This window comes from Lissotriton helveticus, chromosome 1_1 (genome assembly GCF_964261635.1).
Source record: "Lissotriton helveticus chromosome 1_1, aLisHel1.1, whole genome shotgun sequence".
NCBI lineage: Eukaryota > Metazoa > Chordata > Amphibia > Caudata > Salamandridae > Lissotriton > Lissotriton helveticus.
The window spans coordinates 1335726314-1335748445 of record NC_136057.1 but is presented as its reverse complement, the minus strand read 5'-3'; the positions used below and the strand labels follow the sequence as shown (position 1 = coordinate 1335748445).

Genomic DNA, 22132 nt, shown 5'->3' with positions numbered 1-22132 from the left:
TAATCTGTCACTGGCATCAGTGTGGGTTTATTAATCCGAGATATTTGGTACCAAACATCTGTGGGTACAGTGAAACCATCATCTAGATGGGAAATTCATAATCACAAGTGTCCACCCCATGTACTCATTATGGCTTCCCTGTGCACTTGGTATATCTAAGGATTGACTTAAATATCACAGGGACACATCCACTCACACAGATATGCCCACACACGGAGTACAGCGCACTCTACCTTAGAGCTGTAAGGCCTGCTGTGTGGGTGATTTACCTATACCACATGCAGTATTTTGCATGCATGGCACGCAGGAATGTGTGCTATGTCGACTCTTCACTTTTCTCGGCACCAAGACTCGCAGGCTGCAATTGCAGTTTGCATGAGCTTGGTGAGGGGTCCCTAAGGGTGACACAATTCATGTTGTAGCCGTTAGAAACCCTCTTTAGTTCCAATGGCCTAGGTACTAGGGGTACCATTTACTAGGGAATTACATGGAGCCTAAAGTCGTACCAATTGTGGAGAGTCTTCATCATATATGTACTGGGCTCTCTGAGCTCAGCAACAACAAACTCTTCACCCAAAAGCCCTCAAGGTAAGCTCTGCTCGTGGTGACCCTTCAGGAGACAGGAACCACCCGAATGCAAAACCAACTGGTTAATAAATGAACATGGTCTGATTGGGCACGCTTTAGAAAATGTGTTTTGTTGTTGTTTATTTTTAAAGCACAGGTGCAGTGCAGGCAGGAAACGTGATCACCCCATCAACAAAATAGGCCCCCACCCGCAGTGAAACCTGACCCCACCCTGCCATCCCACTAGGAAAATGCCCGGTGCCACGGAGCGCCAGTCCTGACCTGGATCTTTGATTAAATTACATGAGGGAAAAGAGATGGAGCAGGTCCCAGGATATTGAGTTCAGCTCCACTTTGACCAAGCTGTCCCAGGGGATCAAGAGCAAATAGGAAACAAGCCCCTAGCCCAAGCCTGCATTGCCCACCCCCTTGCCCACCAATTCAATGAAGCACTGTATTTCTCATACAGAGCATTGCTACAGCTGTTTTTTTAAATAGAGAGAATGCCCGGTTATTCACCGGTAATAACCATTACTCCGAGTCCTGGTCTCCCCGTCCCATTCCTGATACGTGAGCAGCTAGTCTGCTCTACAGAACCCCTACCTAGCTGAGCTGTTGGCACTTCCCCCTAGGATGACGTCACCATCACGTGACTACAAAAGGGGGAAGTGCCGGATGAATCATCCTGAAAATACCAAAGACAACAGAACGAAACACATACAATCACCCACGGAAAACCCAAACCAGGGAGGGAGGGAAGGGCTCAGGAATGGGACGGGGAGACCAGGACTCGGAGTAATGGTTATTACCGGTGAGTAACCGGGCATTACCTCCTCGTCCTGGTCTCCCCGTCCCATTCCTGATACGTGAGCCCATACCCAAGCACAAGGTGATTGTAAGAAAAAAACAGACCAGAAGAATGTCAGAAAAACAGGTCCATTTTAATCAATCAAAACAGTACAAAACTACAAATCAAGTACTGCAGACAGAACACTAGTCCCAAAAGCAGCCGAGGCCGCCATCCCCAACTCCAGACGATAATGGGCAACAAAAGTGTGGGGAGAAGCCCACGTAGCAGCATTGCAAATGTCTCGCAAAGAGGCACCCCTGAACATGGCCCAGGAGGACGAAACACTCCGAGTCGACCGACCCTGAACAGAAGAAGGCAGGGGGCAGTGGACCGAATCATAAGCAGAAACCACTGCGCCCTTGACCCAACGAGACAAGGTGGACAAAGAAGGGCGAAGCCCCAGAACCGACAGGCCGTAGGTGACGAACAGGGAATCAACCTTACGGAAACCAGCCGTACGCTCTAAGTAGATGCGGAGAGCCCTCAACACATCCAAAGAATGGAGCAGCTCCTCCTCAGGAGAGGCAGGAGCCGGAAAAAACACAGGGAGAACAATATCCTCCTGACAGTGAAAAGTCGAAATCACCTTAGGGAGAAAAAACTGACTCGGACGGAGAACGACCTTGTCAGCGCAGAAGCGCAAGAAGGGGGGAGAAGCCATCAGCGCACCAATCTCACCAACCCTACGCCCAGAGGTAATGGCCACCAGGAAGATAACCTTGGCAGAAAGGAACTTCAGGGCCACGGAGTCCAAAGGCTCAAACGGAGGACCCGTCAAAGCCCGAAGAACCAAGGGCAGATCCCAAGGAGGCACAGGGGAACGGGATACAGGACGTTGAAGCAAGAAACTCCTCAGAAGGCGAGCCACCAACGGGGAGACAGAAGAAACAGAGGAACCCCGAAAGGCAAGAACGGCAGCCCATTGCGCCCGCAGGGAAGAAACCGCCAGTCCCAAGACAAAACCATCCCGCAAGAAGTCCAACACCCGCACGGCCTCACAGGAGGCAGGAGAGAGACCCCTCCCAAGACACCAGGTGGAAAAAGACTTCCAGTGACGGGCATAAGACTTCAAGGTGGAAGGACGCCGGGAAAGCTGAAGACACTGGGCAACCTCCAACGAGCAACCCAGACCCAGCAAACTCAACCTCTCAAGTGCCAAACCCCCAGCCGGAGGCGACGCAGGGAGGCAAGACTGAGAAGAGGAGCCCGCAGGGGGCAGGGAGACAGGGGAAACCTCCAATGAGGGCAAACGGCAAAAGTCAGCAGAAGGGGAAACCAAGACTGCCGAGACCACTCCGGAACCACCAGGAGAACCTCCGCCCGATCCAAACGAATCTTCCGGAGGACCCTCGGAATTAAGGCAAACGGAGGGAAGGCAAACAGCAGACCCCCCGACCAAGGAATCGAGAAAGCATCGGTCGTCCAAGCCAACGGAGACGGAATGATGCTGCAAAACAGAGGAAGAAGGGCGGAATCCTCCGAGGCAAAAAGATCCAGCCAAGGGAGGCGGAATCGAAGGACAATCTGGCCGAACAGATCCGGGGACAGACAGAGGGACACTGAGGAGGGGAACACCCTGCTCAAAGTATCCGCAGGCCCATTCTCCTTCCCCGGAAGATAGACCGCCGTCAGAGACAACAGATTCGACTCGGCCCAAAGGCCGATCTCCCGGGACAGGAGAAAGAGAGAATGACACATGCCCCCCAGGTGATTCACATAGGCGCGAACCACCTGATTGTCGGTCTGCACAGAGACCGCCCGACCCCGAAGGAGAGGAGCGAACCAAAGGAGAGCAAGCCAGACCGCCCTCAGCTCCTTCCAGTTCGAGGACTGGAGGGACTCGAATTGGGACCACCGACCCTGACCCTTGGAAGAACCCAGAACAGCCCCCCATCCCAAAGCACTCGCATCCGTGGACAACACGACCACAGACCGAGGGGGAAGGAGATCGAACCCCCCGGAAAGGGAGAGAGGAGACAACCACCACTGGAGATCCGCCCGAATCCCCGGAGTGACAGGGATCAGAGTCTCGAAGTCCAAGGAGGCGGGATCCCAGTGAGACAGGACATGATGCAACAGGGGGTACAGATGCAGTCGGGCCCAAGGAAGGAGATGAAGAGTGGACGCCATCTCCCCCTGACTCCGCAACCAGAGACGGGCAGACACCTGCGACTGGGAAAGAAGCCAAGAAAGGTGGCGAAACAAAGTCAACTGGCGCTCCTGGGAGAGGAACACCATGCCCAGGTCCATCCGGAAGAAAGCCCCCAGGAACTTCAGGGACTGAGAGGGCACCAGGGAGGACTTCCGGTGGTTGATAAGGAACCCAAAGGAACCCAGCAGATGACACACCTGGGCCACATCCGACAGAGCCTGCGAAAAAGACGGAGAGACAATCAACCAGTCATCCAGATATGGAAACACCAGCAGCCCCACAGAATGAAGAATACCCACCAGAGGGGCCAGGAGCTTGGTGAACACCCTGGGCGCAGAGGACAGGCCGAAAGGCAGCACCCGGAACTGGTAGTGATGGGTCCCCACAGCAAAGCGCAGAAAACGCTGGTCGGCAGGATGGACAGGAACATGCAGGTACGCATCCATCAAATCCAGGGACGCCAGGAAGCCACCCGGAAGGACCAGAGGCAGGATGGACTGGAGGGTCACCATCTTGAAAGGGCGATGGACGACGAAGCGGTTGACACGCTTCAGATCCAGAACAGGACGAAGATCCGAAGTGTCCTTCTTGGAAACCAGAAAGAGGATTGAGTAGCAACCCTCGCCCCTCTCCAGCGGTGGAACCTCCACAATAGCCTGTTTCTCCAACAGGAGTTGAACACCCGCCAACAAAGACACCCTTCGCAAAGGAAGACGGGGCAGGGGAGTCTGAACAAAACCCGGAGGAGGAGGAGAGGAAAACTCTATCCGGCAACCTTCCGAAACAGTCTGAACCGCCCAGGCATCCGGAACCGACAACCACTGGGCGCGGAAGCGCTGGAGTCGACCACCAACGGGTAAATGCAGACAGTCATTGAGAAGAGGAGGAAGCGGGGGTGGCAACACCGGCAGCGGCCCGGGGCTTGGCACCTCCAGGGGCCCCCCGGCCACGACCCCTGCCACGAAAGGGCTGAGCAGCGCCACGAGCAGGAGGCCCAAAAGCGCGACGATAACCAAATCCACGCCCCCGAGCAGGAGGACGGATCGGAGCCACCAGCTTGCGGTTCTCCGCGGACTGCTTGACCATGCCCTCCAGCTGAGGACCGAACACCTTAGAACCTTCAAAAGGCAACTTAAGGAGGACCGACTTCTGCGAAGAGTCCGCCTTCCAGGAACGCATCCAAATATGACGCCGGGCAGCAATGGAAGCACCAGAAGCGGCGGCCGCTGCCCCCAAATTGTCAAAGGAAATGTCCGACAGGTAACGCACCTGCAACTCCATCAAAGACAGAAGAGGAGTGGCATCCTCGCCCTCGGACAGCAGAACAGACAGGGACTGGAAGTCCTTAAGGAGAGACTGAACCATATAGTTGGAATACGCAGTCGCCCGGACAGAGAAATTAGAAGCAGCATAGGAACGCTTCACCGCCCCCTCAACACGCTTATCCACAGCGTCCGCAGGAAGGGCGTCCTCAGAAACAACCAATCCCTGAGAGGAAAGGCCAGCCATCAAATTGTCCACTTTCACAGCCTGAGGGAATTCATCAGCAAAACCCTCAAGAGGGTAACGTCTGGACAGGAAACGAGGAAAAGAAGACTTGTCCACCTCCTTCCATTCGTGGGACAGCACATTACGCACCGCACCATGCAAAGGCAAAGAATCCGGAGCAGGCTGGACATACTGCGTAAAAAAGTCATCCACAACAACAGCATCCGCAGGAAGAGAAAAACCCAAGTTGGACCTCACATGGGCAAACAGGTCAGCGAGCTCAGCACCCTGAACAAAACGACCACGGACACCCTCATCCTCACCAGGATCAACGTCACCCTCAGGAGCATCTTGTGGATCTAAAGACACACGAGGCACCTTGGGAGGAGGCTCAGCCGCGTCCCTAGCCAGGAAAGCAGCAGCCACAGCCTCATTAATAATGAGGCGCAGGGCATCCAGAGGGGTCGCAGAAGAAGAAGCGACTGAATCCATTGCAGAAGAACAAGTCCAAACAATACTCCCAACAGGCAAAAAACAAGGACAAAAAACATCCCAAAAAGGACCCGAACACCTGTGGGAGGGGAAAGAAAACTGGGCCAGTATAAGAAGCCCAGCCAGCCGCCAAAATCGCCCCCTCAAATGGTGCAAGACACCAAACTCCATGGAAAAGCCCCTGCCCGCTAAAGCAGGGCGAAAACGGACCGGAGAATGCCCAGGAACGGCCGCTGGAGCAGGCCAACCCAAGCCAGGTGAGCACCCAGAAGCACAGATCACAGAAACGGCCGCTAACGCGAGCCGCGTGCAATCAGGCGCCCCCAACACAAAGCCGGCCGCTAACGCGAGCCGCGAGGAACAAAAATGCCCCCATGAGGAAAGGAAGCCCAATGTAGCTCAGGGGAAGCGGCAGTGAAAATAAAACAGAGGCGGCCGCTAGAGCAGGCCGCCGTACAAAACAAACAAACAGCAGGGAGACTTACCCGTTTTCCTTCTGTCAGAAAAAGGAAGCCTCCAGGAAACAGCCCAGCCAGGAACGCGGTCGTAGACTGCAGAAAAAAGAAAACAGGATGATTCATCCGGCACTTCCCCCTTTAGTAGTCACGTGATGGTGACGTCATCCTAGGGGGAAGTGCCAACAGCTCAGCTAGGTAGGGGTTCTGTAGAGCAGACTAGCTGCTCACGTATCAGGAATGGGACGGGGAGACCAGGACGAGGAGGTAATGCTGTTAGTCAACCCTACGTGACTCTGCAAGTTCCCCCTTCAAACCCACACTGCCTCTCTGAAGTATTTACTTTCCACTTCATTCTCTTCATAGATGCCTTTATGTTGATAAGCTTCTTCGGAAGAAACCTTGATCCTTGCTGTTCCACCTCCCCGCCTACAAAATGGTTTCTCTGCCAATAATAATTTTGCAATAGTCCTCAGAATCTGAGGTCACGTAACCTATATGAGTCCCTTACCAGCTATATAAGGCTGAACCCTCCTGAGCAACACCAGCCTGAGCAGCGGAGATCGAAGATCCATCCTGAGCAGCAGAGGCAGTAGATCCAGCCTGAGCAGCAGAGATCGAAGATCCATCCTGAGCAGCAGAGGCAGTAGATCCAGCCTGAGCAGCAGAGGCAGTAGATCCAGCCTGAGCAGCAGAGATCGAAGATCCATCCTGAGCAGCAGAGGCAGTAGATCCATCCTGAGCAGCAGAGGCAGTAGATCCAGCCTGAGCAGCAGAGATGGAAGATCAAAAAACGAAGATCCAGCCTGAGCAGCAGAGCAACGAGAAGCAAGGGACCCCGGTGAGTGTGAAGCAATTGAGGAGGTCAGTGTGAGTGACGCGATAAAGGAGGTGGTTGGACAATGGAAGAGGTGAGTGGGAGTGGCACAATAGAATAGGTGAGTGGGACAATAGAAGAGGTGAGTGGGAGTGGCACAATAGAAAAGGTGAGTCGGACAATGGAAGAGGTGAGTGGGAGTGGCACAATAGAAAAGGTGAGTGGGACAATGGAAGAGGTGAGTGGGAGTGACACAATAGAAAAGGTGAGTGGGGCAATGGAAGAGGTGAGTGGGAGTGGCACAATAGAAAAGGTGAGTGGGACAATGGAAGAGGTGAGTGGGAGTGACACAATAGAAAAGGTGAGTCGGGCAATGGAAGAGGTGAGTGGGAGTGGCACAATAGAAAAGGTGAGTGGGACAATGGAAGAGGTGAGTGGGAGTGACACAATAGAAAAGGTGAGTGGGGCAATGGAAGAGGTGGGTGTGAGTGACACAATAGAAGAGTTGAGTGGGGCAATGGAAGAGGTGAGTGGGAGTGGCACAATAGAAAAGGTGAGTGGGGCAATGGAAGAGGTGAGTGGGAGTGTCACAATAGAATAGGTAAGTGGGACAATGGAAGAGGTGAGTGAGAGTGACACAATAGAAAAGGTGAGTGGGACAATGGAAGAGGTGAGTGGGAGTGACCCAATAGAAAATGTGAGTGGGACAATGGAAGAACTGGGTGTGAGTGACACAATAAAAGCTGAGTGGGACAATGGGAGAGGTGTGTGTGAGTGAGACAATGGAATAAGTGTGAATTGAACAAAGGAAGTGTTGAGTGGGGGTGAGACATGGAAGAGGTGCGTGGGAAAATGAAAGAGGTGAGTGGGAGTGGGTCTATGAAAGAAATGAGGGAGAGTAGGGCAGTGGAAGATGGGAGTGGCACGGTTGGCACCGCAAGATTTAGGCTTTTCTCTGAGTTTTAAAGGTTCCAGAAATAGGTAGACTTCAGCATGGCAATTTGAGGATTAAAGGAAATGTGGTCAAATATGACACCATCGTTCTGGGTTTGATCATCTAGAGATGGGGGAGACCCCTGGAGGCAGGACACAATTGGACTGACCAGACTGGGCCGTTGTTGCCAAAAACAATCACTTCAGTCTTGTCGGTGTGTGTAACAAGAGTTAGTCTGTTGACCGGGTTGCCTAATAGGTTGTGTTTTGTTGGCATAGCTGTTAAAATGGTGCCCATACTCTGATGAGTCTGGCCAGTTTGTTATGTAAATATTTAAGAGAGTGCATGAAGGAGGAACGGTTTTGGGTGTAAGAGACACCATTTGACACCACTGTTTGTGAATCACCCAGGGGAATAAACCGAATGTCTGCTGGGGTTTCTCTCCTCCCTGTTTACTCTGTGATTAGGGACATAGTTGAAAGTGTGTACTCCCTTTGGATGAGAGAAAGGACAAAGGAAAAGGTGAGTGCTAGGGGTTAGAGGACGGACAATTCCAGAGGAGAGGTGAGCGTAAGGGGTTCTGGAGTGGCTTTGGTGGGAAAACTGTGAAAGAAGTATGCACAGGGACAATGATGGAAGAGATGACTGTAATAGAAGTGATACAAGGGAGGCGGGAAGGCTGAATGTACCGGGGTGAGGGACAGTGGAAGAGAGGGCTGAGGAGCGAGACATGAAAAAAGGTGGAGACAATGGAAGATGAATTGTTAAAGAGCAATTGGATAGTGATGAAGCCAAGTGTGATAGGGAGTGAGGAAGGCCGGTGTGAATATAGTGCAAAGGAGGAGAATAGATAAAGAGAGAATATAGGGTGACGTGGAGGCAAATGAGTGACACTTGGAAAAATGATTGTGAAGGTGAGAGAGGGGCAGTGGAAGGGTGGACTCTGAGGGTATGACGGAAGGACAGTTTTCGTGAAGGCTGTATCTGTGTGAAGCCGCGGAGAGGGCAAACCAGGGTGGAGATTAGTTGGCCGAGAAAAATGTGTACACACGTGAAGTGCATTCGACGATGCTTCACTATTAATAACAGCACTTGCCCTGCCTTCTTCCAAGTCCTCATCGAGTGAAGTGTGTCTGAGGTCTCGATGACGTGCAGCAGCAGGGAGAACGAGCGTCACCTGAGCGTGTGACGTAGGCACGCAGCGCGTGCGTCGTGCGCACTTGTGAAACCCCTTGCGTCACTTTTCCCAAGTTGACAGTGACGCAAAAGTGGCGCAAGGGGCTTGTAAATCTGCCCCAGACTGTGTACTTTCTTATGTGTTGTTCTCACCGCTGCAAAGCATGTCTTCCACATGTGATGGTGTCCTGATCCTATCCTGTGTGTGCGTCAGGGTGGCAGGAGTGATCATGAGGCAGTTCAGTCCTCATTGCGGGTGTAGATCATGTGCTGCCAAAGTGAGGGTGTTCTTTAGTCTTCAGTGTGTGATTAATCCATTTTTTAAAGTTATCTGCGCTAGGTTTATGGGCATAATTATTATTTTCAAAAGCCTCTCTAAGCGCAGATTCCATATCTTCTGCAGAGATTGTATTCCAATTCCTAGAGAGTATAGGTTTATCCTGTGCCTGTCCTACTTTCTTCTACGTTAAGATTTCAAAAGTCACCCCTGAGTGATCCACCCAGCTTAGAGGAAGAGTATCTCCCACCGGCAATGCTTCATGGTTGGTAAAAATCCATTCCCATTTATGTCCTAGTGTATGGGTCGGGGATTTGACCAGTTGGATGAATCCAAAGCTTTACATACATCCCAGCAGTTTGATGGAGTCATTGCGCCCCTTATCTTCCAAATGGAAGATAAAATCACCCAATGTAGTGAGCAAGGTTAAAAAATTCGACCCCAGGCCTCGATAATCTGAGTCCAAGAGCCAGGGGGCTATATACCAGTGACCCGGAGAGTAAGATATTCTTGATCACTTTAAGTTTAAACTCTGCCACCTCACATATCCCTTCAAAGTCCACGCTAATTGACTCTAAGATGCCTTAATAGACTTTATTTTACTATAATAGCCACACACGCCCCTCTACGAAGGGGCCAGTCAAGCCTAACCATCATAAAGCCTGAGGGGACAGCTGACACCAGGTCGGGTCCTGAATCCTCCTAAGCCCAGGTAATGAACAAACATTCTAGATCCAACCTCAGTGAGGGACTCCTCCATGTTGTGTGTGTGGTGGCGTTCCTCAGAGGTGCAGATCATATGCCTCCTCGGTGTGTGACAGGTGCTGCTTGACGTTGCAGTGCGTGTGCTGCACTAATAAGTGTCTTCGGTATTCAGCATGTGCCAGGTGATGTCTGCCCTGGTGTGGCCTCAGTCTGTGACTAGTTATCTAGAGAGGGGTTGTTTATAGGTGAGAGTGCAGGCACAGCTGCTCGAGAGAGAGACAGTGTTATTCTCCCCAGATTCTCACGGTGAGAGGCACGAGTATCTCAGTTCCCACTGTGGGACAGCGACACTCAGTAATGCCTTGCATTAGTGAGGGTGCTTCACTATCCTCTGCATGTGACAGGCGGTGCTCAGGGTTGCAAAGAGTGGGTTGCAGAAGTGCAGCATGTGCTCTTTAGTTCTGATTGTTTGACGAGTTTACTGGGGTACAGAATATGTGTCGCATCAGTGAGGGGGTTCTTCAGTCGTCTTTGGGTCCCCGGGGTCTCAGGAGTGCAGAGAATGTGCAGCACTAGTGAGAGAACTTCGTGCCATGTGGTGCTCAGTGCTGTAGAGAATTTGCCTCTCTATTGAGGCGATTCCCGATGAATGATTGGGTGATCTGGGCATGGGCTTAACGCCGGCCCCTGCAGCCCCCGCGGAGCAAGTGGGGACCCCAACCCTTTAAGGGGCTCCAACCCTTGAGGGGGCCCCCACTCATCAGTTTGTGTTACACCAGTGGATCTGGGGTGAACATTTGCTGCACTCAGTGGTTAATTTGTAAAATAAAAAGTGCCGGGGCTCTCCTCAGGAGGCAGCGCTAAAAGGAGAAATGTGCTGGTGCAAACTGCCTCTTAACTAGAACCCCGGCCCTATTTATTCTGGAGAGGGTGTGGCCTAATGACTAGAGCTGCCGATTTCACACCTGGGGAACCGGGTTCGAGGCTTGGCGTGGGTCAACATCCTCTGATTCTGTGGAAAATGAAGTGCCTTCCTAATGCGTGTGTCTTTAACTGGTGCTATAAGCACCGGTGCTGAGGAATAGGTGCCAGTACTGAGCACCAGAAAGTACCTGCTCAAATTAAGCACTGGCTGCACTAGTGTGAGCAGGCATTCCATACGTGTGACACGGATACTGAGAGCTGCAGTGCATATGCTATACTTATACTAGTGAGGTTGCTCTTCAAACCTTAGTATGTGCCAAGGGGCCTGAGCATGTCATAGGCACGACTCAGTCCCCTCGTGTAGCAGGGAGTTTCCTGGGGATGCATTAAGGATAGGGTGTACAACGGAGTTCTGAGGATGCATCAAGGAGGTATGATGGAGTACTGAGAAAGCACTAAGGAGAGGGTGTACCAGTGAGTTTCCTGATGATACATTTAGGAGAGGGTGTACCAGGGAGTTTCCTGAGGATGCATTAAAGAGGGTGTACCATGGAGTTCTGAGGATGCATTAAGGAGAGGCTTTACCAGGGAGTTCTGAGGATGCATTAAGGAGAGGCTATACCAGGGAGTTCTGAGGATGCACCAAGAAGAGGGTATACCAGAGAGTTCTGAGGATGCGCTAAGGATAGTGCTCTTCCAGTCGCAGTACAGCGATCTGGAGGGGTGCACAGAATTTGCTAGTCTATTGACAGTGCTCTGCGAACGCTAGTAAAGGGCAGGAGGTGCTAGGGGCTTCTGGGCATGCCCTGCACTCCAGAGGGTGATCTTCAGTCCTCAGTGTTGGCAGAGGGTGCCCAAGGGCTGTATTAATAAGGTAGGTCTTCAATCTTCAGTGCATGAAGAGTGCTGAGGGATTCAGGAATTTGTTGCACTACTGAGGTTGCTCTATAAAATGCAGTGTAAGGCAAAGTATGTCCAAGAGTGCAGGGAATTTGATATCCTAATGAGGCTGTTCCACATTGTGGTCCACGTAGATCTTAGTCGTGCAGGCAATGTACAGCACTAGTGAGGGTGTTCCAGAACATGGTCCAGGTAGATCTTAGGCATGCAGACAATGTACAGCACTAGTGAGGGTGTTCCAGAACGTGGTCCAGGTAGATCTTAGGCGTGCAGACAATGTCCAGCACTAGTGGGGTGCGCCTCCGTTGGTGACACAGGTGTTCAGTGGTATAAAGACTATGATGCACTGGTTAGGGTGCTCTTCATGCCACAGGGTATGGCGGAGAGTGCACAGGGGATCAGAGAAAGTGCTGCAATAGTCTATAATATTCAGTGTGAGTCCAGAGGTGTGAAAAGGTGCATAGAATATGCTCCACCCGCGAGGGTACTCTTCAGTTCTCAGTGGGTGGCACAGTCAGGGGTCTATGCTGCACTAGTGAGGCTGCTCTCCAGACTTGTGTGTGACACAGTCAGGGGTCTATGCTGCACTAGTGAGGCTGCTCTCCAGACTTCAGTGTGTGACACAGTCAGGGGTAGATGCTGCACTAGTGAGGCTGCTCTCCAGACTTCAGTTTATGACACAGTCAGGGGTATATGCTGCACTAGTGAGGGTTCTCTCCAGACTTCAGTGTGTGACACAGTCAGGGGTAGATGCTGCACTAGTGAGGCTGCTCTCCAGACTTCAGAGTGTGACACAGTCAGGGGTCTATGCTGCACTAGTGAGGCTGCTCTCCAGACTTCAGTGTGTGACACAGTCAGGGGTATATGCTGCACTAGTGAGGCTGCTCTCCAGACTTCAGTGTGTGACACAGTTAGAGGTATATGCTGCACTAGTGACGGTGCTCTCCAGACTTCAGTGTGTGACACAGTCAGGGGTATATGCTGCACTAGTGAGGCTGCTCTCCAGACTTCAGTGTGTGACACAATCAGGGGTAGATGCTGCACTAGTGAGGCTGCTCTCCAGACTTCAGTGTGTGACGCAGTCAGGGGTAGATGCTGCACTAGTGAGGCTGCTCTCCAGACTTCAGTGTGTGACGCAGTCAGGGGTAGATGCTGCACTAGTGAGGCTGCTCTCCAGACTTCAGTGTGTGACACAGTCAGGGGTATATGCTGCACTAGTGAGGATCCCTCCAGACTTCAGTGTGTGACACAGTCAGGGGTAGATGCTGCACTAGTGAGGCTGCTCTCCAGACTTCAGTGTGTGACGCAGTCAGGGGTATTTGCTGCACTAGTGAGGCTGCTCTCCAGACTTCAGTGTGTGACACAGTCAGGGGTAGATGCTGCACTAGGGAGGCTGCTCTCAAGACTTCAGTGTGTGACACAGTCAGGGGTCTATGCTGCACTAGTGAGGCTTCTCTCCAGACTTCAGTGTGTGACACAGTCAGGGGTCTATGCTGCACTAGTGAGGCTGCTCTCCAGACTTCAGTGTGTGACACAGTCAGGGGTATACGCTGCACTAGTGAGGCTGCTCTCCAGACTTCAGTGTGTGACACAGTCAGGGGTATTTGCTGCACTAGTGAGGCTGCTCTCCAGACTTCAGTGTGTGACGCAGTCAGGGGTAGATGCTGCACTAGTGACGGTGCTCTCCAGACTTCAGTGTGTGACACAGTCAGGGGTATATGCTGCACTAGTGAACGGTGCTCTCCAGGCTTCAGTGTGTGACACAGTCAGGGGTAGATGCTGCACTAGTGAGGCTGCTCTCCAGACTTCAGTGTGTGACACAGTCAGGGGTAGATGCGGCACTAGTGAGGCTGCTCTCCTACATCAGTGTGTGACACAGTCAGGGGTATATGCTGCACTAGTGGCGGTGCTCTCCAGACTTCAGTTTATGACACAGTCAGGGGTATATGCTGCACTAGTGAGGCTGCTCTCCAGACTTCAGTGTGTGACGCAGTCAGGGGTAGATGCTGCACTAGTGAGGCTGCTCTCCAGACTTCAGTGTGTGACACAGTCAGGGGTATTTGCTGCACTAGTGACGGTGCTCTCCAGACTTCAGTGTGTGACACAGTCAGGGGTATATGCTGTACTAGTGAGGCTGCGCTCCAGACATCAGTGTGTGACACAGTCAGGGGTATTTGCTGCACTAGTGACGGTGCTCTCCAGACTCCAGTGTGTGACACAGTCAGGGTTATATGCTGTACTAGTGAGGCTGCTCTCAAGACTCCAGTGTGTGACACAGTCAGGGGTCTATGCTGCACTAGTGAGGCTGCTATCCAGACTTCAGTGTGTGACGCAGTCAGGGGTATATGCTGCACTAGTGAGGCTGCTCTCCAGACTTCAGTGTGTGACACAATCAGGGGTAGATGCTGCACTAGTGAGGCTGCTCTCCAGACTTCAGTGTGTGACGCAGTCAGGGGTAGATGCTGCACTAGTGAGGCTGCTCTCCAGACTTCAGTGTGTGACGCAGTCAGGGGTAGATGCTGCACTAGTGAGGCTGCTCTCCAGACTTCAGTGTGTGACACAGTCAGGGGTATATGCTGCACTAGTGAGGGTTCTCTCCAGACTTCAGTGTGTGACACAGTCAGGGGTAGATGCTGCACTAGTGAGGCTGCTCTCCAGACTTCAGTGTGTGACACAGTCAGGGCTATATGCTGCACTAGTGACGGTGCTCTCCAGACTTCAGTGTGTGACACAGTCAGGGGTAGATGCTGCACTAATGAGGCTGCTCTCCAGACTTCAGTGTGTGACACAGTCAGGGGTATATGCTGCACTAGTGAGGCTGCTCTCCAGACTTCAGTGTGTGACACCGTCAGGGGTATATGCTGTACTAGTGAGGCTGCTCTCAAGACTCCAGTGTGTGACACAGTCAGGGGTCTATGCTGCACTAGTGAGGCTGCTCTCCAGACTTCAGTGTGTGACGCAGTCAGGGGTATATGCTGCACTAGTGAGGCTGCTCTCCAGACTTCAGTGTGTGACGCAGTCAGGGGTATATGCTGCACTAGTGAGGCTGCTCTCCAGACTTCAGTGTGTGACACAGTCAGGGGTATATGCTGCACTAGTGAGGCTGCTCTCCAGACTTCAGTGTGTGACACAGTTAGAGGTATATGCTGCACTAGTGAGGCTGCTCTCCAGACTTCAGTGTGTGACACAGTCAGGGGTATATGCTGCTCTAGTGAGGCTGCACTCCAGACTTCAGTGGGTGACACAGTCAGGGGTCTATGCTGCACTAGTGAGGCTGCTCTCCAGACTTCAGTGTGTGACGCAGTCAGGGGTATATGCTGCACTAGTGAGGCTGCTCTCCAGACTTCAGTGTGTGACGCAGTCAGGGGTATATGCTGCACTAGTGAGGCTGCTCTCCAGACTTCAGTGTGTGACACAGTCAGGGGTAGATGCTGCACTAGTGAGGCTGCTCTCCTACATCAGTGTGTGACACAGTCAGGGGTAGATGCTGCACTAGTGAGGCTGCTCTCCAGACTTCAGTATGTGACACAGTCAGGGGTAGATGCTGCACTAGTGAGGCTGCTCTCCAGACTTCAGTGTGTGACGCAGTCAGGGGTATATGCTGCACTAGTGAGGCTGCTCTCCAGACTTCAGCCTGTGACACAGTCAGGGGTAGATGCTGCACTAATGAGGCTGCTCTCCAGACTTCAGTGTGTGACACAGTCAGGGGTCTATGCTGCACTAGTGAGGCTGCTCTCCAGACTTCAGTGTGTGTCACAGTCAGGGGTCTATGCTGCACTAGTGAGGCTGCTCTCCAGACTTCAGTGTGTGACACAGTCAGGGGTAGATGCTGCACTAGTGAGGCTGCTCTCCAGACTTCAGTGTGTGTCACAGTCAGAGGTAGATGCTGCACTAGTGAGGCTGCTCTCCAGACTTCAGTGTGTGACGCAGTCAGGGGTAGATGCTGCACTAGTGAGGCTGCTCTCCAGACTTCAGTGTGTGACACAGTCAGAGTTATATGCTGCACTAGTGAGGCTGCTCTCCAGACTTCAGTGTGTGACACAGTCAGGGGTATATGCTGCACTAGTGAGGCTGCTCTCCAGACTTCAGTGTGTGACACAGTCAGGGGTCTATGCTGCACTAGTGAGGCTGCTCTCCAGACTTCAGTGTGTGACACAGTCAGGGGTAGATGCTGCACTAGTGAGGCTGCTCTCTAGGCTTCAGTGTGTGACACAGTCAGGGGTAGATGCTGCACTAGTGAGGCTGCTCTCCAGACTTCAGTGTGTGTCACAGTCAGAGGTAGATGCTGCACTAGTGAGGCTGCTCTCCAGACTTCAGTGTGTGACGCAGTCAGGGGTAGATGCTGCACTAGTGAGGCTGCTCTCCAGACTTCAGTGTGTGACACAGTCAGAGTTATATGCTGCACTAGTGAGGCTGCTCTTCAGACTTCAGTGTGTGACACAGTCAGGGGTATATGCTGCACTAGTGAGGCTGCTCTCCAGACTTCAGTGTGTGACACAGTCAGGGGTATATGCTGCACTAGTGAGGCTGCTCTTCAGACTTCAGTGTGTGACACAGTCAGGGGTAGATGCTGCACTAGTGACGGTGCTCTCCAGACTTCAGTGTTTGACACAGTCAGGGGTATATGCTGCACTAGTGACGGTGCTCTCCAGACTTCAGTGTGTGACACAGTCAGGGGTAGTCTCTCCCCAAAGACCTCTGCTGCAACCCCTCCTACCCTCTCTTCAAAAAAAGGCTCAAATCACTTCTTCTCGACAAATACTGGGGTACGTAAGGTCTCTGACTCTAATGATGCCCGACTCCTGCCCCTCTGCTTTCACCTCACCCCACCCCTTTTCCCACCTCTCTTACCTCCTCTCCTCCTGTCCATAACCCCTTATTTCCCTTATTCTCTTTACCCTCCTTCCTCCTCTCGTTCCTTACCTCTCCTCTCCTCTCGTATCCTCCACCATTATCTGCACTCAGCTATGACATCTTATTTAGTTACCTCCTTTCCATGTTGAATGTAAATTTTTGGGGGGAATTCTCATGAATAATACTCACTGTGAACTTGTTAATGTATTTATATTGACCTTGTAAAGCGCTCTGATACCCTCGGGTCCAGTAGCGCTATATAAAACTCTCAAAATAAATAAATAAATAAATTTGGTGTGATGCCGCAATTTGGGTTTAAAATATGGAAAATCCTACCTCTTCCTGGTCGCAGAATGTTGACAATTATGGTATCGAATGAATGACTTGAAGCATATAGGAGCTCTGGGGCCGATAACGAGTCTGGCGGTCTTTGACCGCCAAAATCACCGTGGCGTTTGTCCAAGGCAGACATTTTGGACCTTTCACCGCTGAGCCGGCTGTGCCAGGGAACCGCCGTTCCCTGACCGTGGCGCAGGGAACAGGGATATCTAATATGTAAGGCGGGACCGCTTTGGTCTGCCAATCATATTTCGAGTTTCCCCACCATCAGACTTTTCATGGGGTGAGCCCTCCATAAAAAGGCTGGCGGTGGGGAAACAAAGGGGGCCCTAGAGGGACCCAAGCCCCTGCTGCCATGAGAATGCATTCAGGTGGGCACAACATGTGCCCCTTTATTTGTATGCACCCCATGTTCCAGCACGGCATGGACTTCACAGTCCATGTAGTTCTGAATCTTCTTTTGCGTTCTACAGCAAAAGAAAAGCCCACCAGACACAAGTTGTACTGCTAATCTGGTGGATCAGACCATGCACAGCTTTGGCGGTGCTATGCAGGGGCAAAGCTGCCACAGGACCACTAAAGTTGTAATTAGGCCCTTTGTTTTCAGCTACTGATATGGTGTCAATTAGGGCAGCACATTGCACAATCCACCGACCCTTGTGTAAAAGAGGGGGGTTAGAACCATATAGCAACCCCTCCCCCCTCCGATAACTCAATTTGTTTTCTCTTCTCTCGTAGGCCCTGGTGACCAGCACACTTGGTCTGAAGCCTGGCACAACTCTAATCATTGATGGCATTGTACATCCTAAGACCGACCGGTAAGAGGTGGGGCATCTGGGGTGACGGGAGCACGTTACAGAGGGCAGGCACTGAAGGTGCAGGGCTTGCGCCTGTTGGTGGGAAGGGGTGGAAGCAGGGAGCATAAAGGACACTTAGAGGCGGAGAGCATGTATGTAGGCATTTCGGTGCATCGGAAGGGGCAGTGGGGAAAAACTGGGGTATTTAGAAGCAGGAGGTGTGAACCATGGGTAAAAGAGTCTTTGAAATTTCGAAACAAAACGTAAGCAAAGTATTTTTTCCCCTTTAGCTTTAACATCAGCATAGGGCAGGACCTCAACTCCCTTGCTTTGCAATTCGACGCTTGCTTCAACTTTGGGGGCAACATCAATACCATTGTCCTCAACTCCCGCTACCACGGTGTCTGGGGTGAAGAGATCCGCCACTATGACTTCCCCTTCCATCTTGGACAGAAAATGGGGGTAAGTGATTCAGCAGGGTTGTGGCAGAGGCCAGAAACCGAACCAGACTCCCAAATATACCATGACTCCCAGCATTCCGCATGTTCCCAAACACAGGCCCTTCTGTGTATTTTAGCCCTCTCGCACAGCAGGTGATTCAAGTTAACTATATGGTGTTAATAGAATGCGTTAACTTATCTTTCTTTTCTTTTTGTTGTACTGCATTTAAAGATTGCCCTTAACTCTCTTCATTCGCAGTTCAATTGCTAACATTCAGATGCCGCTTCCATAGTAGAGAGTTTTGCTAAGAGTTTTAAAACTTTGGTTCCTAGTGATTAATTTGGACTAACATCTGTTTGCCCAAATAAATTGGTTTGTAATAACTTTGATAGAGGTTATGTTTAGGTTTTGTTTTTTACAATTTCATTTAAGTTTTCAATGACTAATGCACAGGTCCATAATGGCATGGCAGAGGGTCTATTCAGAGGTATTTTCACAGACACATAGTAGAAAAGTAGAAATTGCAATCAATAGTGAATTATAAATTGTTAGACCTGGCACCTTGGCGTGAGTTTCCCTTCCACTTTTTGCTGATGTGCCTCAGATGTTTTTGCTGGTGTCCGCTGCTCAGGGCACTGCGCCACAGCCAACCCGTGCCGCAGTGCAAGTGCTCCCTACTGTAAAGTGTATATGTGATTGATGTCTATGATTGGTTCATTGGATTTACTGTCAGTCCCCAGTAAAGTGCACCAGGAGTGCCAGGGCTTGTAAATACCAATACTGCTAGTGGGCCTGCAGCGCTGCTTACGCCACCCACAGAAGCAGCCTTTTAAAATGTGTCTAGGGTCTGCCACTGCAGAACCTGCGTGTAGTCTGGTACTGTCATGCTGGCTGGGCAAGTGCACACACTTGCCAGCCCCTAAACCTTCACTTAACTTCATATTAGTCACCCCTATGGTAGGCCCAAGGGCAGGGTGCATTGTAAGTGTAAGGTAGGACATGCTCTGATGAGTGTGGCATGTCCTAATAGTGAAGTACTGCCAAATTCGTTTTTCACTATTGTAAGGCTACCTGTTCCCCTTAGGCCAGATGAGCTGCTGGAATTATTACACACTATAATCCCAGCAGACTCAGGGAACATGGTAGAAAATCATGTTTAGTATGCCTGAACTCAGAATAATAAAATACTTCTTTTAGTAAAGTTTATTTTAATATCCTGTGTTTGCAAATGCTACTTTTAGAAAGTTAGCATTTGCTTGCCTAACCATTTCAGCCCGCCTCTGCTAGTATGTGTATCTGACTGTCTGGGATGTGTGAGTGACATGGCTGGGGGATGACAGGTGGTGAATGCCAGGATTACACCTTAGTGGGAGGTAGGAGTGCCCTTGGACTCTTAATCCGGCTGTGCTCTGTCACCACAATGCTGGCTCCGCCCCCCTGGGGAGCGACTGATGACTCAGCCTGCACCTGGCCCAGGAAGGGCGAAGCACTGTCATCAAGGTACTCCTGGCTGCCCCTGTCCACACAATGCTGGCTCCACCTCCCTGTGGAGCGTCTGATGTGCCTGCCCTCACACTGAAAGCAGAAGGCAGAAGTACACCCAACAAGTGCTCAGAGACTGAAAGCAGGTATGCAAAGGCCCCCCTGGCCTGTGAGAACAAAGAAAACTCTGTATAAAAGTAGAAGCCCTGCTCCTTGTAAATTAGAATCCTGTTTCCCACAATGAACCTCTGCCCGACTAGAAGGAGAAGAAGACGCTGGAAGGACTGGCCTGCTGCTTGCCTTGCTGAGAAAGGAGAGGAGAAGACTTTTCTAAAAGACTTTGCTGACTTGTGCTTGAAACTTTCTCCAAGGGCGTGACTGAGCTTGCCCCCTGAACTGAACCCCAGGACCAGTGGGTTCATTGTGTCTTTGCTCGTTTCTATCTGCCAGCCGTGTGTGCCTCCCGCCGGAGTAAGACTGCGCCCCTCATCGCCCCTCCTAGGGCTGTGGCACTCGGGAGCTCGCCTGCCCTTTACCCATGAGAGCCTCGCTCCTTGGAGTCGCTCTCTGCCCCCGGGTCAGGCTGCCTGCTCCTCTGCCCCTGCCTGCCACTGGAGCGCGCTGAAGTGCTCTGGCCCCTCCCGCCAGAATTTCCTCCAGGCCGGTGACCTAAGCCAGGACTGAAGCCAGCACGAAGGACCGTGCCCTGCTGTCCCCGCCCGCCGACCCGAGGAGTTTGCAGGCCGTGCCGCCCCCCTGTTGGGAGACCCCAGTACCATCTGTACCAGGGTCGTGGGCCGCGCCCACCTGTGTGCACCCACCTGCTTCAGACAAGACCCAGAGACACTGCCAGAGACGAGTCAAACTCGTCCCCCCAAGGAAGGAATTCCAACCGGTCTCGGGGCCCGCAACGTTTTATTTCCCCCTCAGCCTTCCCTGTGCCTTGGCCCAAGAGGCTCCTCTCATCCCTCCCTGTTCCTCACTGCAGCCAGGAGCCCCCACCTCTGGAAAAGGCCCGGGGCTCCTCCAGGCTCCTCTCATCGCCTGCTTGCTGCTCCGCAGCTCAGCCCCCACCTCCGGAAAAGGCCCAGGGTTTTTCGAGGCCCTCTCTGGTCTCCATTCAAAGCGCACCGCGAGATGCATAAGCATTGGTAGGGCCCGGGGTTTTCTTCCGTGTGGAGCACAGAGGAGCGCTGCAAAGCCCAAAGAGGCGCTTGGGAGCGCCATACCTTCCAGGAACAGGGCAAGAGGCCCCAATTATTGCATAACTGGAACTGAGAGAACTGTTTAAGTGAATTGAACTGAAGAAGAAACATTTGAACTGTAACAAAGAGAACTTGCCTATTTACAATCTTGTGGCTTACCTAAAAAACGTTATATTGGTCTTGTGATAAGTCTTGCCTGAACATATATATTTTTACATAAAGAAGCAGTATTTTTATATATCCACAGCCTGGTGTCCATTTGTGGGGGGATTGGTACATTTTACTGTGTGTGTTATTACAAATGCTTAACTCCATAACGCCTGAAGAATAGCCGTGGCTTCTCACGCCACGCATGTAGAGGGTGAGCAAGGGTAATTCTAAGGGGTAATCCTTCGCCCTGACTTAGAGGAGAGGGTCCCTGCTTGTCACAAGTGCATACTTGCGCCAACCAGAGATCCCCAATTCTAACATTGGACGCAACGGTGAGGATTTGCGAATTTGCATTTGTAGTTGACATACAGTGAATTACTTATCACCACATAGTGAGAGCAGACCTATAGCGCAGCCACAGATTTCCATTTTGTTGAGACATCTGCCATTGCTGAAGCCATGCCTGGCTCACTCCCTGCTGGAAGAGCACCCTCTGTGATTTCTGGAATTGAAGATGTGGATTGGGAACACAGAGGACTGGAGGGTTACACAGTGGAGCAGTTGAAAGGCTACTGTGTAAAATTCAGAGTTGCACACACTGGGTGCAAAAAGAAAGGCCAATACATCAAGGCGCTGAGAGCCTGGAAAGAGTCTAGAGAACCACAGAATGCGCTGGATATCATACCACCAGATGGCATTGTGGAGCCCAGCAGAGGCCTGTCACCAGAGGAGCTGGCGGACAGGGCAGCAGACAGGGCACATGCAATGGAGATGGCAATATTAGCTGGGCAAATGGAGATGGACAAGCAAAGATTGGTCATGGAGGCGCAGCAATGCCAAATGGAGCATGACCTGAGATTGAAGGAGTTGGAGCTGAGAGGTTTGGGAACAACTCCTTCTGTTGGCAGCACAACGCCGGTGCAGGTAGAGTCCAGGGTGTACATACCCAAAGATGTAGTTAAGGAGTTCTTTAGGGGGGATGACATAGGACAGTGGTTTAGGGCTTATGAAGTAGCCATGTCTTCCCACCGGGTCCCTGACAAGGTTTGGGGAGCGGGGTTGTGGGGAAGGTTCCTTAGCGAAGGGCGGGACACCCTCCTAGATTTGCCCCTTGAAGAACAGAGTTC

General features: G+C 51.7%; 1 protein-coding gene across 1 annotated transcript in view; it reads left to right on the top strand.

Annotated features, from left to right (window-relative positions):
- The first annotated feature begins 6695 nt into the window (after positions 1–6695).
- Positions 6696–22132, top strand: part of LOC144772849 (galectin-1-like) — a 45427-nt gene continuing 29990 nt past the window's right edge. Inside the window, exons 1-3 of the mRNA XM_078657482.1 lie at positions 6696–6845; positions 17669–17748; positions 18018–18189. Coding sequence (XP_078513608.1) covers positions 6783–6845; positions 17669–17748; positions 18018–18189 — 315 coding nt within the window. The 5' untranslated portion in view covers positions 6696–6782. The remainder of the gene's footprint in view (positions 6846–17668; positions 17749–18017; positions 18190–22132) is intronic.